The sequence below is a fragment of the Prionailurus bengalensis genome, chromosome A3 (genome assembly GCF_016509475.1).
Source record: "Prionailurus bengalensis isolate Pbe53 chromosome A3, Fcat_Pben_1.1_paternal_pri, whole genome shotgun sequence".
In the NCBI taxonomy this organism is placed as follows: Eukaryota; Metazoa; Chordata; class Mammalia; order Carnivora; family Felidae; genus Prionailurus; species Prionailurus bengalensis.
In genome coordinates, this window is record NC_057354.1 from 124,352,886 (window position 1) to 124,370,485 (window position 17,600).

General features: G+C 42.7%; 1 protein-coding gene across 1 annotated transcript in view; it reads left to right on the forward strand.

Moving 5' to 3' along the window:
* Positions 1-17,600, forward strand: part of APOB (apolipoprotein B) — a 38,516-nt gene that overhangs the window by 17,152 nt on the left and 3,764 nt on the right. The window contains exons 18-26 of the mRNA XM_043604452.1: positions 7-218; positions 2,746-2,928; positions 3,740-3,861; positions 5,533-5,743; positions 6,300-6,475; positions 6,578-6,765; positions 7,246-7,391; positions 9,416-9,789; positions 10,295-17,491. Of these exons, the coding sequence (XP_043460387.1) occupies positions 7-218; positions 2,746-2,928; positions 3,740-3,861; positions 5,533-5,743; positions 6,300-6,475; positions 6,578-6,765; positions 7,246-7,391; positions 9,416-9,789; positions 10,295-17,491 (8,809 nt within the window). The remainder of the gene's footprint in view (positions 1-6; positions 219-2,745; positions 2,929-3,739; positions 3,862-5,532; positions 5,744-6,299; positions 6,476-6,577; positions 6,766-7,245; positions 7,392-9,415; positions 9,790-10,294; positions 17,492-17,600) is intronic.

Here is a 17,600-nt window from a genome sequence, read left to right on the forward strand (position 1 = left end):
TTAAAGATGCAGGCAGAGCTGATGGCAAAGCCCTCTGTGTCCGTGGAGTTTGTGACAAATATGGGCATCATCATCCCGGACTTTTCAAGGATGGGGATCCAAATGAACACCAACTTCTTCCACGAGACAGGCCTGGGTGTGCAAGTTGCCATGAAAGCCGGGCAGCTGAAGTTCACAGTTCCGTCTCCTACGAGGCCAATCAGGCTGTTCAGTGGCAGGTAATTCTCTTTCCAGCTCTGATTAGCCAGTGTAAGAGAGAAGGTTGCGGCTGGATCTGTAGGGCTTGGCTGCCCAACATAATTCAAGGCCCTGTGGCCGTGGGGGTGTGGGGGGGAGAGAATGTAGTGAATTACCTACTTTTAACCTAGCCTAGACTCATTACATAATTACAGTTTCCTCAACTGTCCACATTTTACCAAACTGAGATTTAGGACTTGCTAATTAATCACTTCTTATTAGGTGATTTTTGTTATTGTTTATTTGTTTGTTTTGAGAAGAAGAAACACAAACTCTAGAAAAATCATCCTTGGGAAATGAACATTTTTTCACAGGAAAAATACCAGAGGACATACTGATCTGTGGTAACTAGCTCAGCGGATAGAGCAGGAAAGTCTTAATCTCATGACTATGGGAGGCAGCGTATTTGGAGAGCTCCATTTTCGATGATATCCTCAAACATTGATTTGCCTTAGTTTCTATATCTTGGACACATTAATTTGTCGATTCAAAAATAGTAAAAATGGTATTTAAGTGCCAACTCTATACGAAGCATGTTAAATAAGATACACAAGGTCCCTGACCTTCTAGCACTTAAAGTTCACAGATAGGACATGCAGGGAAGCAAACCCTAAGAATAAACGGAGGCCTGAGAGGAAGCACAGAAGGACATGAAGTTCTGTATGAGGTAGCCTGGGCCACTCAGGGAAAGCTTTCTGAAGAAATCGACATGAAGACCATGTCAGAGATATGCAGAAAAAAGAGAAAGGAATAAGTGTTACCAGGCCAAGAGAAGAGAACAGCCCGAAGGAACAAGAATGTGGTTCAGGAGCTACAAGAAACTCAAAACTCAGTGTGGTGAAGTGCACAGGGGACAGGGAGGGAGGTGACAGAGGCTGGCAAGGGTCAGCCTTCTCAGCCATCTGAAGGGTGCTGGACTCTTCTGAAGGCAAAGGAGTTTAAAATGGGAGCATAAATCAAGCAAGTGTGGTGTTTTCGGAGACCTCCTCTGACTCCAGAGTGGGACAGGGATGGAAAGGAAGCATGACTGGAGTCAGAGAGACTGGCTGGAATCTGTCACACCCACGTGTGGGTGAGAACAGGTCGCAGACTGCACAAGAGTACCAGGGAGGGTGCGGAGAGGAGTGAGCCTACTCCAGAAAGTCTCAGGAGGTGGAAACAAGAGCACTTGGTGATTGACCAGACGTGGGGTTGAGGAAAAAGAAAGAGGAAAAGGCAGTGGGGGTGTCTTTCGTTGAAATAGGGAAAGCAGCTGGTTTGGAGGAAGCTGACAAATTCAGTTTGGGATATGCTGCATTTGAAGTCCTGTGAGACAACCAGTTAGAATCTCCAGTGGCAGTGGGACCAATGGGTCTGAGCTTGGTAAGCAGGCTGGAGCTACAGATACCGATTTAGCACCTGCAGATAGAGGTTGTTGAGGTCAAACAGTGATTCGTGTAGGGTAAGACGTGAGGGACTAGCACAGAAATGTGGGAAATGTTAACGTGTGAAGTGAGAGGGGAACAGCAAAGGGTGAGAAGGAGTGGCCAGAGACAGAAGCACCAAGGCCGTAAAGCGTCATAGAAGCCCAGAAGTGGCCACCAGGGTGGATCGCCCCATTGGCAGCCAAAGCTGGCACTCAGGGCTCCGGTCCCCCAGAAAAGCTAGATTTTAGGGCACCCCTAAAAGGAGGACACAGTACTGAGGAAAGAACATGATACGTCAAAGAAAGCATCCTTGGAGAAATCAGGACATTGTTGAACTTTGTCGCACTTCCTAACGTGTTCAAATACATACTTGAGAGAAGGGTGGCTAAAGTCTTAATCTGACCAGAAGTGAGAAGCTCTACTAAATACTTCTGGGAGATCAAGGAAAATAATGCCTAAAAGTGTCTATTGGAGTTGGAAGCAAGACGGTGATTGGAGATGCTGATGGAAGCAATCCCAGACGCACGGTAACAGTTCAGTGAGAAGCGTTTTGAAAGGATGGAGACCACAAAGGCAGACAGGTTTCTTGACTGGGAGGTAGACAAGAAGGGATTGCAGGGAAAGAAAGGGGTGTGAGTGAGTGTGTGTGCCCAGGCGTGCATTCACGCAATGGGAGAGGTGACCTGGACAGGTTTCATGTGGGAAAGAAATGGAAAGAAGCCAGTATAGTAAGAGTTCCTTCTAGCCTTCTTTTCATGGGAAAAGACCTGAGTTTAGGTCCCAGTGATCATTATTTAACATCTCTGAGTCTCTGTTTCCTCTGTAAAAGAAGGCGCCTTCTGATGTCTGCTGTTGTAGGGATCACAGCTAACAAAAGTAAACGACTTGTACAATGTCTGTAATGGAAAAGTCACTGTGTCTGTTAGCCTTGCTGATGTTCATACTGTTAGTTGTTTCTGTAAATCAAATAATTTGGGGTGGGTATGGACAGAGAGGAGAGAGAAAGCAGGTTAAGGGGGCAAATATTAGCACTGAGAGAATCAGTGATGTTCACTTCAACTCATGACTTGAAGGTAACTAGGGTTTGTGCTTTCTTCACCAGTAACACGTTGCATTTGGTCTCTACCACCAAAACACAAGAGGTTCCACCTCTCACTGAGAACAGGCAGTCCTGGTCGACTTGCAAGCCTCTCTTTACTGGCCTGGACTACTGCACCTCGGGCTCTTACTCCAACGCCAGTTCCCCAGAAGCCACCTCCTACTGTCTGCTGCCCGGGGGCACCAGGTCAGAGATGATTGATGTCCCACCCAGCTTCTGCTCACCTCCTACGTTGTGGCCACCTGGCAGGAAAGGGGAAACCTGCTGTGTGTTCTAAGAGGCTGTGCCACCAGCTTTAGGGGTTTGCACCACCTTTTGATTAGTTACGATGGTGGTCCTCTGTCCCAACGCACCTGAAGTGTACTTGTATTCCTACTAAACTTTGAGTGTAGGATGGAGTTTCTCCATAGGTGAGGAAGGGTGGGGCAGGAAGGTAAGCAGTCACAACCCCTAAGGAAGTCTCAGCTCAAAAATTAACAAAGTGATTCCATCACGCTCCTTCAAGGGAGCTGTAGCATTGCCAGTGAGAGATATTCCTTTAAAAGCCTCTCTTTGTAGATGGTGTCCCCTTTTTCTCCCTTATGCATTAGATAATGGGATCACAGCACAGATTCCAATTTGCTCCTAATTCAATGTCCATATTTCTGAGCCTCCAGACACGTTAGCACAACTTTTCCTGGAGCCCACTGGTGTGTTCAAAGCCCTGGCCATGCTTAAGGGCTCCTTGCCTTCAACTCTCGGCACTTCTACTTGTCCTCAGCTTTGCTAACACAACCGGCCAGCTCCGGCTCTGTTTGTCCAAACACCCTGGGGGTCTTCCCTAACCGTGGCTTTTGGAGGGACTGAAAGGGATCAGAAGGGTCATCATTAGTTAGGGACAAGAGCCAATGTTAAGGAAAAATTTTTTTTTGTTGAAATAGAGGCTAAATTGTTTGGGGGTCCTTAATCTCATTGCTGAAAGCTCTAACATGCACCATACACGCTGTGACACCTTTAGGTTTGCTCTGGAACTGAAGCCCACTGGAGAAGTAGAACAGTATTCTGCCAGCGCAACCTACGAACTGCAGAGAGAGGGTGGAATCTTGGTGGACACCCTGAAGTTTGTAACTCAGACCGAAGGCGAGTATCTAGAAAGGGTTCCCACATCTCTGCCTCAGCCTCAGGTCCAGGACTCACAAGGACAACTTATTTAATTTTAATGTAGTTAACAAATATCTACTGATGCCTGAAAAGTGTCAGGCCTGTCTACAAGCTGAGGCTGGAACAATAAACAGCGGTGATAAAGTCTCTGTCCTCATGCAGTTTATGGCAAGAAGCCAAACAAGTAAATGTTCAGAATGCCATATGGGTGCTAGAGAAAAAAATAGAGCATAAAAGGGTGTAGGGAATGTCTGGGAGTGGCAGGGAGGAAGAAGGATGGGGGAAGACGGTGCCATTTGAAATGACAAGGGAAAGTAGCACTGGTGAAAGAGAATAAAAAAGAGATTTGAAGGAAGTAAGGGGATAAGCCATATGGAAAGAGTGTTACAGGCTGGGGGTTAGCCAGTGCAAAGGCCCTGAGGCAGGTTGTGGCTGCCATGTTTGAGGAAAAGGAAGGAAGCTGGTATGACTGAAGCAGAGAGATCAGGGAGAAAAATGGTAGAAGATGAGGTCACAGAGAAAGGGGGAGGTAGGGCAGGGATGGTCTTGTAGGCCATGGTAAGGACATTGGCTTTTACTCTGAGTGAAATACAAAGCCACTAGAGAGTTTGCATGAATTGATTCATGTTTATATTGAGGAAAGACTTTAGGGGAACAGGGACAGAGAAACTAGTATTTAGGTTCTGGCAATAATCCAGGCCAGAGATGTTGGATTAGAGCAGTGGCAGAGGAGATCTAAGAAGTAGTTGGATTCTGGGCATATTGTGAAGATCAGGCTTCTCAGGATTTGCTGATGTGGTATTGACTGTAAGAGAAAAAACTGAGTTGGGATGACTCTTGAGTTTTTTGGCCTAAGCAACTGAAGAATGGGGTTGCCATTTACTGAGATAGAAAAGGCTGGTGGAGGAGCAGGTCTAAGGGGATGGGGCGAACTTAAATGTTTGCTTTGGAAGATTTTGTAATGTAGAAATGGTATGTCACAAAATCAAGTGAGAAAAACAAAACCCACAGGAGGGGGGTGCATGCTGAAAAACATGTCATGTAACAATGTTACAGAAATGTAAAAAGAACACACCTGGGAGTTAAAGAAAACCTAGGAATCTCGTGACAAAGGAAGAAGTCTGGGAGAGAAGGCGGCGGGGCAGGGGTGGCAAGGAGCCAGGAAGACACAGGCGGAGGGTCACACAGAGATGTCATGTCTGCTGACTCAGAAGGACTCGAGCCTTTGTTGTTCTCTGACCACACCAAGTGTCTCCCATGTCAGGCAGGGCCTTTGCATTCCAGGTCCCTCCAGAACATGGCATAGCTCAGCCCTTCTCTTCATTCTGGTCTCTGCCCACATATCACCTTATTGCCACATATCACCATCTGCCATAAATAATGTGCTTCCTGACTGTCTGGACACCCCCCACCAGAATGTAAGCTCCATGAGGGCAAGGTCTCCCCAGTGCCAAGGGCAGTGCCAAGCATGTGACAGGCAATCAATAAATATTTGCAGACTGAACAAATGCACGAACACCCGTAAAATCCTGAACTGTGTCCTCATTGAAGCACACTGAATGCTTAGTGTTTCTCTGCCTCTTCCTCCCCTTCCTTCCTAAACATAGCTTCTGAATGCACATGTCTTGATTCTCTTGTACACCCTTTCAGGTGTGAAGCAGTCTGAGGCTACTATGATGTTCAAATATAACCGGCAGAGTATGACTTTGTCTAGTGAAATCCAAATTCCAGATTTTGATGTTGACCTTGGGACAGTCCTCAGAGTTCGTGATGAATCTGCTATGGAAAAAAAGTCTTACAAGCTCACTTTGGACATCCAGAACAAGAAAATCACTGAGGTCACTCTTACCGGCCACATAAGGTATGAAGGCTCAGGGTGACCTGATTTGAAGTCTTGGTTCTTTCCTTTCTTCCTTTTGAGGTTTAAAACTGACCAAACCTGGGGTGTCCCCAGTGCGTGCTCCAAGGGGCAGATAGAGCCCTCAGCATTCTGACCCTCTGTACAATGTCCAGTTGGATCTTCCTACCATTCATTGGGCATTTACTATTCATCAGACACTGTGCTAAAGGAATTATCTCAGTTCTCATAATAAACTGCAACATAGGTCTGAGTTTCCCTGTTTAATAGATAAGAAAATGGTGCGCAGAGGAGTTAAATAATATGGCCAAAGCAACAGAGCTAGTAAATGGTACAGCAGGATTCACACAGGTTTTGAAAACCTTGTCTTTCCCCCTTACCTTCCTGGAAAGTCCTGAATTTGTGCTGAAGTTGGCCTCAGAAGTTAATGAGTTTATTTGGGGGAGGGGGGCATTCATGTATCTCCTTTTTATCACCACCAATGGTTCTTCTGTTTGATCCCGTGTGTCTCTTTGGCATGGGTAGTCATTGACATCAAATGATTTTTTTTTCCCAATAGCTACGACAGAAATGAAGAAGGCAAAATCAAAGGTGTTATTTCCATACCCCGTCTGCAAGCAGAAGCCAGAAGTGAAATCCTCACCCAGTGGTCTCCCACAAAACTACTCTTCCAAATGGACTCGTCTGCTACAGCTTATGGCTCAACAATTTCCAAGAAGCTGGCATGGCGTTATGGTATGTCCTTCCTCACCCCATGGGTACTTCCAGAGAGCACCTGGACATGGGTTAGGGGCTGACCTAGTACCACTGACAACTGTTTCATATGTGCATTTTCAGATGAAGAGAAGATTGAATTTGAATGGAACACAGGCACCAACGTGGATACCAAAAAAGCAGCTTCTAACTTCCCCCTGGATCTCTCTGATTATCCTAAAAGCTTGCACATGTATGCCAATAGTCTCTTGGATCACAGAGTTCCTCAAACAGACATGACTTTCCGGCACATGGGTTCCAAATTAATAGTTGTAAGTACAAATCAGTCAGTCAATAAATACATGGTTATAAGGACTAATTACATACTCAACCCTAGTTAGGTGAAAGAGGGTATCCAGAGATGGATAAGGTATGCTTCCTACCCCAGAGAATTCCTGAGGAGCGAAGAAACACTCACGGGTGTTTAGTTACCCAGTTACACCAGGCTGTGTGTGATAAATCCCTAATGAATAGTACTAGGCAGAAGAGTTTACTATGTGTATAATATCAAAGGAAGCTTTAGGACCCTGGCTAGGAGTTTGACTATGTTATATATTCTTTTTATAAAATACAGGAAGAGATCAATGACTAACAGCCAAAATTCACAATTTTCTGTGATTTGCTTTTCACCTTCAGTGCATCATCCTGCTTAATGATTGATGTGTCAAATATGGATTATCACCTAATGTTAATTGTACTTGGAGGCCCATCCACCCATACCCATTGCTCTAAAAACTTCTATTGTTTCATAGGCAACAAATACATGGCTTCAGAAGGCATCTGGGAGTCTTCCTTATGCCCAGAACTTGCAAGATCACCTCAGTGGCCTAAAAGAATTGTACCTCCAGAAAATGGGATTGCCAAACTTCCACATCCCAGAAAACCTCTTCTTGAAAAGGTAAAAAAAAAAAAAAAAAAAAATTCTTGAACCATGAAAAGTAAATGAAAGAGTTCACTTAGCGTAACTTAGACTGTTTATAAATTTACATTTTTAAGGGAAATAATTTAAGCATCTTAAGGAGTTAATAACTGTAGCATAAGCACTGTGGCATTTTTGCATTATTGAACATGGGATCTGAATGTGAACACCAATCCAATCGGAAAGAACCTAAGGAAGTAACTGGGGGGTTCTGGTATATTCACCCAAAGAGGTTTTATTCGCTGCAACCTGGATTTGAAAGCCATCTAATTTTCCTCCGTTGTAAGTGAACTCCCTTTGTTCCGGATCAAGGTATGCTCATAATTGGTTGTGGGGATTTGAGAGTGGCTAGAGAAATTGCTGACTTCAGGATGGCTGTGGAGCTCTTGAGGGTCAGAACAGCCCTGGAGCATTGCAGGAAGGCAGTGTCCCGAGGGGATATTCACTTTCGCAATATAGCCCCATCCTTGTGGGGAAGTCAGTTCCAAACTGCTTTGTCCACTTCTCTATTTCCAAAAATACGTGGGATGCTTTGCTTTATTTCATGACAGTAAAAAAAAAAAACCACAAAAACAAAAAAACGAAAACAACAACAACAAAAAAAAACAGAGCAGGAACTAAAAACACTGTAGTCTTTTCTAGATTGACCATTCTCTGTATGATCTTCAGGGTTAAGAAAACAAGTGATCTGGGGGTGCCTGGGTGGCTCAGTTAAGCGTCCAACTCTTGGTTTTAGCTCAGGTCATTATCTTATGGTTCATGAGTTTGAGCCCCGTATCGGGCTCCATGCTGTCAGTGCAGAACCTGCTTGGGATTCTCTCTCTCTCCCTCTCTCTCTGGCCCTCCTGCTTGTTCTCTCTCTGTCTCTCTCCCTCTCTGTCTCTCTGTCTCTCTCTCTCTGTCTCTCTCAAAATAAATAAAAACACTTTAAAAATGAAAAAAAAAGGTAAGAAGTGATCTGTGTCACGTGGGCATTTCCATAATCTATGGCTGAGCAGCAAAATGAAATAGGCCAAGTAAGTGTAAAACAGCTGAAGTCTACCAAAGTCTACTAAAGATAAGAGGAAAAATTGTCAGCTTCAGATGACCCAGGACTCTCTTCTTTCACTGCTAGTATTTCTGACCAACAGTCTTCTTTGTGCTGTACAGAAGATAGGCCCGTGTGACCTTAGAAATGGACAAGGCTTATTAAGCATCCTCCCACTGAGGATTGGGGTCCCAGATAGGCAGTGCTAGTCCCTGTTGGAGTCATGCTATCAACAGTTCATTGCTTACAACATTTAAATTCTGCTCTTGTCCTTTACGATAACTTATAATAGTCCAGGAGCAGAGTACATATGCATATGCATAATACATAGTACATATACATATGTAGAAGCATAGTATTGAGAATATTACAAAGTGCTTTTAGGTATCTTGTTGCAGCTCTGTGAGGTCAGCAGAAAGGGTACTGTTAGCCTCACGACACAGATAACATCCCTGTGACTCAGGGAGTCAAAAACACAGATGTGTCATCACCACTCAGTGGAAGCTAAAACTGTAACCCCCTATCACTGCTTTCCACACCTGCACCTTCCACATATCCAGCTGCCTCATTTCAGTTTAGCAAATATGAAGTATCAAGCGTCACATGTGTGTAAGATACTAGAAGAGGTGCAGTGAGAAGATAAAAACCAGTTAAGGTATCATCCTTCCTCCCAGAAGACACCATGTAGACACTGACAAATGAACAAATACGTACTAGCTATGTAGGCAGAATTGTGGCATGTTCTTTGATACTGATGTAAAGGACTGACTCTTGGAAGGAATTTGAATGGATTTGAGTGTTTGATGAGCAGAGAGGTTAAAGGCACGATTCTGGGCACAGGGAGTAGCAGGAAGAAAAGTACGGTATGGGATTGGGAATGGGGCACATACACCATTGCTTGGAAGGTCAGATGGCAGAGAACTTTGAATTCTTGATGCCTGACTGTTGCAGACATTGTCCTTATTGTTCATTTCAGTGATGGCCGGGTCAAATACACATTGAACAAGAATAGTGTGAAAATCGAGATTCCTTTGCCTTTTGGTGGCAAATCCTCCAAGGATCTAAAGATGTTAGAGGCTATTCGGACACCAGCCATCAACTTCAAGTCGGTGGAATTCTACCTGCCATCTCAGGAATTCCAAGTCCCCACTTTTACCATTCCCAAGTCGTATCAACTGCGAGTACCTCTCTTGGGTGTTCTAGACCTCTCTACGAGTATCTACAGCAATTTGTACAACTGGTCCGCCTCCTACACTGGCGGCAACACCAGCACCAACCATTTGAGGCTTCAGACTCAGTACTACATGAAGGCTGACTCTGTGGTTGACTTGCTTTCCTACAGTGTGCAAGGTGAGCCGTGGTCGGGCTAATTCATCACAGGCTCTGGTGGGATAGCCTCCTCTGGGAAGGAAAAGACTTGGGCTTTCTTACAGATGTTTTCCTTGCTACTTGGGAGCCTATTTATTCATTCATCTAATAGAAGTATTTATTAAGCATATAATATGTACCAAGTATCCTACTAGGGCAGTAACAGAGAAAGCAGATAGCTAACCTGGCAATGAAAATTCAACGTAGGAGGTGCCATGATAGGGTATAGTGGATAAGTATAAGGCAAAGAGAAGCCCTTGATAAGGGAACCCAACAAGATCTGCGGTGGTCAGGGAAGTCTTTTGCTTTCAGATTTTATGCTTGTGTTATCAATGGAGGAGACTTGTCCAACTAACCCAGATCAGTGGAAGTTTATTTATTTTGGTTGGGGGGAGGGGGACTTTATTATTGAAAGACTCTGAACATAGAAATTGCTCTGGAAATTTTATTACTTAATGTAACTAATGTGTTTTAATTTTTATGTCAGGATCTGGAGAAACAACATATGACCACAAGAATACATTCACATTGTCATATGATGGGTCTCTACACCACAAATTTCTGGATTCAAAGATGGTATTCAGCCACACAGAAAAAATTAGAAACAATCCAGTCTCAAAAAGCTTGCTAACATTTTACGCTTCTAGTGCCTGGGGTCCTCAGATGTCTGCTTCAGTACATGTGGACTCAAAAAGGAAACATCATTTGTATGTCAAGGAAGTCAAGATTGATGGGCAGCTCAGAGTCTCTTCATTCCATGCCAAAGGCACATATGATCTATCTTATCAGAAGGATTCTACCACTGGCCAGTTAAGTGGAGAGTCCAACCTGAGGTTTAACTCCTCCTACCTCCAGGGCACCAACCAGATAACAGGAAGATATGAGGATGGAATTGTCTCCTTAACCTCCACTTCGAATCTGCAAGGTGGCATCATTAAAAATACTGCTTCCCTAAAATATGAGAACTATGAGCTGACTGTGAAATCTGACACAGATGGGAAGTACGAGGACTTTGCCACTTCTAACAAAATAGATCTCACCTTCTCTGAGCAAAATGCATTGCTACGTTCTGAGTATCAGGCTGATTACAAGTCATTGAGATTCTTCACCCTACTTTCTGGAACACTCAATTCCCATGGCCTTGAATTAAATGCTGATATTTTGGGCACTGACAAAAGTAATAGTGGTGTTCACAAAGCAACACTAAGGATTACCCGAGATGGAATGTCTACCAGTGCAACGAGTAACTTGAGGTATAGTCCACTGGTGCTGGAGAATGAGCTGAATGCGGCACTTGGCCCCTCTGGAGCATCTGTGAGACTAACAACGAATGGCCGCTTCAGGGAACACAATGCAAAATTCAGCCTAGATGGAAAAGCTGCCCTCACAGAGGTGTCCTTGGGAAGTGTTTATCAGGCCATGATTTTGGGTCTTGACAGCAAAAATATCTTTAACTTCAAAATCAGCCAGGAGGGACTTAAGCTTTCAAATGACATGATGGGCTCTTATGCTGAAATGAAGCTTGACCACACGAACAACCTGAACATCGCAGGGTTGTCACTGGACTTCTCTTCAAAACTTGACAACATTTATAGCTCTGACAAGTTTTATAAGCAAAATTTTAACTTACAGCTACAGCCCTATTCTCTTGTAACTACTTTAAACAATGACCTGAAATTCAGTGCTCTGGATCTAACCAACAGTGGGAAATTACGACTAGAGCCCCTGAAGCTGAATGTGGGTGGGAACATAAAAGGAGTCTACCAAAATAATGAAATAAAACACATCTACACCATTTCTTATGCTGACTTATCCGCAAGTTATAAGACAGACACCGTAGCTAAGGTGCAGGGTACAGAGTTCAGCCATCGGCTCAACACAAACATCGCTGGGCTGGCTTCAGCCATTGACATCAGTACAAACTACAATTCTGACTCACTCCATTTCAGCAACGTTTTTCACTCTGCAATGGCGCCATTTACAATGACCATCGACGCACATACAAATGGCAATGGAAAACTGAGTTTCTGGGGAGAGCATACTGGTCAGCTGTATAGCAAATTCCTGTTGAAAGCAGAACCTCTGGCCCTTACTGTCTCTCATGATTACAAAGGATCCACAAATCACCATCTTCCATTGAAGAGCAGCATCAGTGCTTCTCTTGATCACAAAGTCAGTGCCCTGCTCACTCCGGCTGAGCAGACAGCCACCTGGAAACTCAAGACCCAGCTGAACAAAAATGAATACAGCCAGGACTTCGATGCTTTCAATACGAAAGACAAAGTTGGTGTGGAGCTTAGAGGACAAGCCCTGGCTGACTTTGCCATGCTAGACTTCTCAATTCAAGTGCCGTTTTTCCTCAGTGAACCCACCAACATAATCGATGCTTTAGGGATGAGGGATGCTATTGACCAGCCTCAGGAATTCACTGTTGTTGCTTTTGTAAAATATGATAAGAATCAAGATGTTCACACCATCAACCTCCCATTCTTTAAAATCTTGCCAGAATATTTTGAGAAGAAACGAATGGTCATTATAATGGCACTGGAAACCATACAGAGAGAATTGAAAGTCATCAATATTGATCAATTTATGACGAAATACAGAGAAGCCTTGGACAACCTCCCACAGCAAGTTAATGATTATCTGAATGCATTCAATTGGGAGAGTCAAGTTGCGAGTGCCAAGGAAAAACTAAGTGCTTTCACAAAAAATTACAGAATGACAGAAAATGATCTACAAATTGCATTGAACAATACCAAAATCAACCTCAATGAAAAACTATCTCAACTACAAACATATGTGATACAATTTGATCAGTATATTAAAGATAATTATGATTTACATGATTTTAAAATAGCTATTGCTGAGATTATTGATCAAATCATTGAAAAATTAAAAACTCTTGATGAACATTACCGTATCCATGAAAATTTAGTAAAAACAATCCATGATGTATATTTGTTTATTGAAAAGATTGATTTTAACAGAATTGGAAGTAGTCCTGCATCTTGGATTCAAAATGCGGATACTAGGTATCAAATCAGAATCCAGATGCAAGAAAAATTGCAACAGCTCAAGACACAGATTCAGAATGTAGACATGCGGCACCTTGCTGAACAGTTAAAACAACAGGTTGAGGCTATGGATGTTAGAGTTCTTTTATATAAGTTGAGAACTACAATTCCATTTCAAAGAGTAAAAGAAATTATTGAGCACATCAAATACTATGTTATCCATCTCATGGAAGATTTTGTAGTAGTTGACAAAATCAGTGCTTTTGGAGCCAAGGTCCATAAGTTAATTAAGATGTATAAAATAGACCAACACATCCAGGTTTTAATGGATACATCAGTACAGTTGGCCCATAAATATCAGTTGAAGGAGACTGTTGAGAAGCTAAGTAATGTCTTACAACAAGTTAACATAAAAGATCACTTTGAGAAATTGGTTAGGCTTATTGATGATGCTATCAAGCAACTTAAAGCACTGTCTTTTAAAAAAATCATTGAAGAAGTAAACAGATTCCTTGACATGTTGATAAAGAAATTAAGGTCATTTGATTATCACCAGTTTGTAGATGAAACCAATAACAAAATCCGCGAAGTGACTCAGAGAATCAATGGTGAAATCCAGGCCCTGGCACTTTCAGAGAAAGCTATAGCACTAACACTGTTTGTGGAGGACATCAAGGCCATGGTCTCAGTCCATCTGGAAAACACAAAGGACATCCAAATAACCTTATTCTTTGATTGGTTACAGGAGGCTTTAAGTGCAGTATTTTTAACTTCCATGAAAGCCAAATTCCAAGAGACTCTGGAAGATATACGAGACAGAGTGTATCAAATGGACATTCAGCAGGAAGTTCAGCGATACCTGTCCCTGGTTGGCCAGGTTTACAGCACACTTGTCACTTATATTTCTGATTGGTGGAGTCTCGCTGCTAAGAACCTTACTGACTTTGCAGAACAGTATTCTCTCCAAGACTGGGCTGGAAACCTGAAAGCATTGGTAGAACGAGGGTTCACTATTCCTGAAATCCAGACCATCTTTGGGACCATCCCTGCCTTTGAGGTCAGTCTCCGTGCTCTTCAGGAAGCTACATATCAGACTCCTGACATCATAGTCCCCCTGACAGATTTGAAGATTCCATCAGTTCAGATCAACTTCAAAAGTTTGAAAGATATAAAAATCCCATCCAGGTTTGCCACACCAGAGTTTACTGTCCTTAATACATTCCATGTTCCTTCTCTTACTATTGACTTGGTAGAAATAAAAGTTAAGATCATCAGAACCATTGACCAAATGCTGTCCAGTGAGCTGCAGTGGCCAGTTCCGGAAATATACCTGAGGGACCTGAAGGGGTTGGACACCATTCTTGCTGGAATCACTGTGCCAGACTTCTATTTTCCAGAAATTGCAATTCCAGAATTCATAATCCCAAATCTTGATTTAAAAAATTATCAAATTCCTGACCTTCACATACCAGAATTTCAGCTTCCCCACTTGTCACACACAGTTGAAGTCCCTTCTTTTGGCAAGCTGCATGGCATTTTGAAAATCCAATCTCCCCTTTTCATATTAGATGCAAATGCCAACATTCAGAATGCAACTACTTCAGGGAACAAGGTGGAGATCGCAGCTTCCATCACTGCCAAAGGAGAGTCCAAATTAGAAGTTCTCAATTTTGATTTTCAAGCCAATGGACAGCTTTCAGACTCTAATATTAATCCACTGGTTATGAAGCAATCCATGAGGTTCTCCAGCAAGTACATAAAAACAGAGCATGAGAGTGAAGTGCTGTTTTTTGGAAATGCTGTTGAGGGAAAATCAAATACAGTGGCGGGTTTACACACAGAAAAAAATATGCTGGAATTTAGTAATGGTGTGCTTGTCAGGATAAACAATCAGCTTACTTTGGACAGCAACACAAAGTACTTCCACAAATTGAACATCCCCAAATTGGACTTCTCCAGCCAGGCTGAGCTGCGTAATGAAATCAAAACCCTGTTGGAAGCTGGACACGTAGCATGGAATTCTTCTGGAATAGGGTCATGGAAATGGGCCCACCAGACATTCTCAGATGAAGGAGCACATGAATCACAAGTTAGCTTTACTGTGGAAGGACCCATCACATCCTTTGGATTGTCTAATAAGATCAGTAGCAAGCATCTAAGACTAAGCCAAAACTTGGTTTATGAATCTGGCTTCCTCGACTTTTCTAAATTTGAAATCCAGTCACAGGTTGAATCCCAGTATGTGGGCCGCAGTGTTCTAGCTGCTAAAGGCACAGCATTGCTTGGAGAAAGGAAGGCAGAGATAACTGGTAACCATGACGCTCATTTAAATGGAAAAGTTATTGGAACTTTGAAAAATTCTCTTTTCTTTACAGCACAGCCATTTGAGATTACTGCATCCACAAACAATGAAGGGAATTTGAAAGTTAGTTTTCCATTAAAATTGATAGGGAAGGTAGACTTCCTAAATAATTATGCACTGTTTTTGAGTCCTAGTGCCCAGCAAGCAAGCTGGCAAGCAAGTGCCAGGTTCAATCAGTATAAGTACCATCAAAACTTCTCTGCTGGAAACAATGAGAACAGCATTGAGGCCCACGTAGGAATAAATGGAGAAGCCAATCTGGATTTTCTGAACATTCCTCTAACAATTCCTGAAATGACTCTACCTTACACAGTGCTCACAACTCCTCAGGTGAAAGATTTCTCCTTATGGGAAAAAACAGGCTTGAAGGAATTCTTGAAGACAACAAAGCAATCGTTTGATTTAAGTGTAAAGGCTCAGTATAAGAAAAACAAAGACAAGCATTCCATCCCAATCCCTTTTTATGTAAAAGATTTCCAGGCAGTGAGTACCCCAAACAATATTTTAATTCCAGCCATGGGCAATATTACCTATGACTTTTCCTTTAAGTCAAGTGTCATCACACTGAATGCCAATGCTGGACTTTATAACCAGTCAGATATTGTTGCTCATTTTGTTACTTCCTCTTCTTCCATCACTGACACACTGGAGTACAAATTAGAGGGCACCTCAAGTTTGACAAGGAAAAGAGGCTTAAAGCTAGCCACAGCTTTGTCTCTGAGTAATAAATTCATGGAAGGCAATCATGACAGTACTATTAGTCTGACCAAGAAAAGCATGGAAGCATCAGTGACAACATCTGCAAAAGTCCAAATTCCCATTTTGAAAATGAATTTCAAACAAGAACTTAATGGAAATACCAAGTCAAAGCCTACTATCTCTTCATCCCTTGAGTTAACATATGATTTCAATTCTCCCAAACTTTACTCTACTGCTACTGGGGCAGTTGACCACAAGCTCATTTTAGAAAGCCTTACCTCTTACTTTTCTGTTGAGTCATCTACCAAAGGAGATATCAAGGGTTCAGTCCTTTCACGGGAATATTCGGGAACTATTGCCAGTGAGGCCAGCACTTATTTGAATTCCAAGAGTACTAGGTCTTTAGTGAAGCTGCAAGGGGCTTCCAAAGTCGATGGTATCTGGAACCTTGAAGTAAAAGAAAATTTTGCTGGAGAAGCCACTATCCGACGCATCTATGCCATCTGGGAACACAATACAAAAAACCATTTACAGCTAGAGGGCTTCTTTTTAACATCTGGAGAGCATACAGGCAAAGCCACCCTGGAACTCTCCCCATGGAAAATGTCAGCCCTTGTTCAGGTCCGTGCAAGTCAGCCCAATTCCCTCCTTGATATCAATTACTTTGGCCAGGATGTGTCCCTAAATGCTAACTCTGAGCATCAGAAGGTCAGCTGGAAAAGTGACGTCCAGGTTCATTCTGGGTTTTTCCAGAACAATGTACACCTTTCCAATGACCAAGAAGAAGCACGCCTTGACATTGCAAGTTCCTTAAAAGTGTCTCTGTGGTTCCTCAAAGACATTGCCCTACCAGTTTATGACAAGAGCTTATGGGACCTCCTAAAGCTAAATGTAACCACCAGCATTGATAGAAAACAGTATCTTCATGCTTCAACTTCTCTCGTGTACACCAAAAACCCCAATGGCTATTATTTCTCTGTCCCTGTGCAAGAATTGGCTGATAAATTCATTGTTCCCAGACTGAAATTAAATGGCCTAAGTTCAGGTCTTGTCATACCTACATTCCAAGTCCCATTTACTGATCTTCAGGTTCCATCCTACACATTTGATTTCAGTGAAATAAAAATCTACAAGAAGCTAAGCACTTTGCCATTTGCCCTCAGTATACCAACATTACCCAAAGTGAAATTCCCCAAAGTTGATGTGTTAACAAAATATTCTGAACCAGAAGATGCCTCAGTTCCCTTTTTTGAAATAACTATACCTGCATCTCAGTTAACTGTGTCCCAATTCATCCTTCCAAAAAGTATTTCAGTTGGCAGTGCTGTTGAGTATCTAAATGAGGTGGCCAGCAAGATTGCAGACTTTGAGTTGCCAGCTATTACCATGCCTGAGCAGACTATTGAGATTCCTTCCATCAAGTTCTCTGTACCTGCTGGAATTTTCATACCCTCCTTTGGAGCACTGACTGCACATTTTGGAGTGGTCTCTCCCCTGTATAATGCTACTTGGAGCACTGGTTTGAAAAACAAAGTAGAATACGTTGAAACATTCCTGAATTCCACGTGCAGTTCAACCATTCAGTTCCTGGAATATGATCTAAATGGTAAGAAAATGTCCTGAATCCTCTTCTAGATGCTATATATTTGCAATGAGAGTTGTGAATAAATAAGAACATATTATATATGACCGGAAGCACAATTATTCTCCATAGC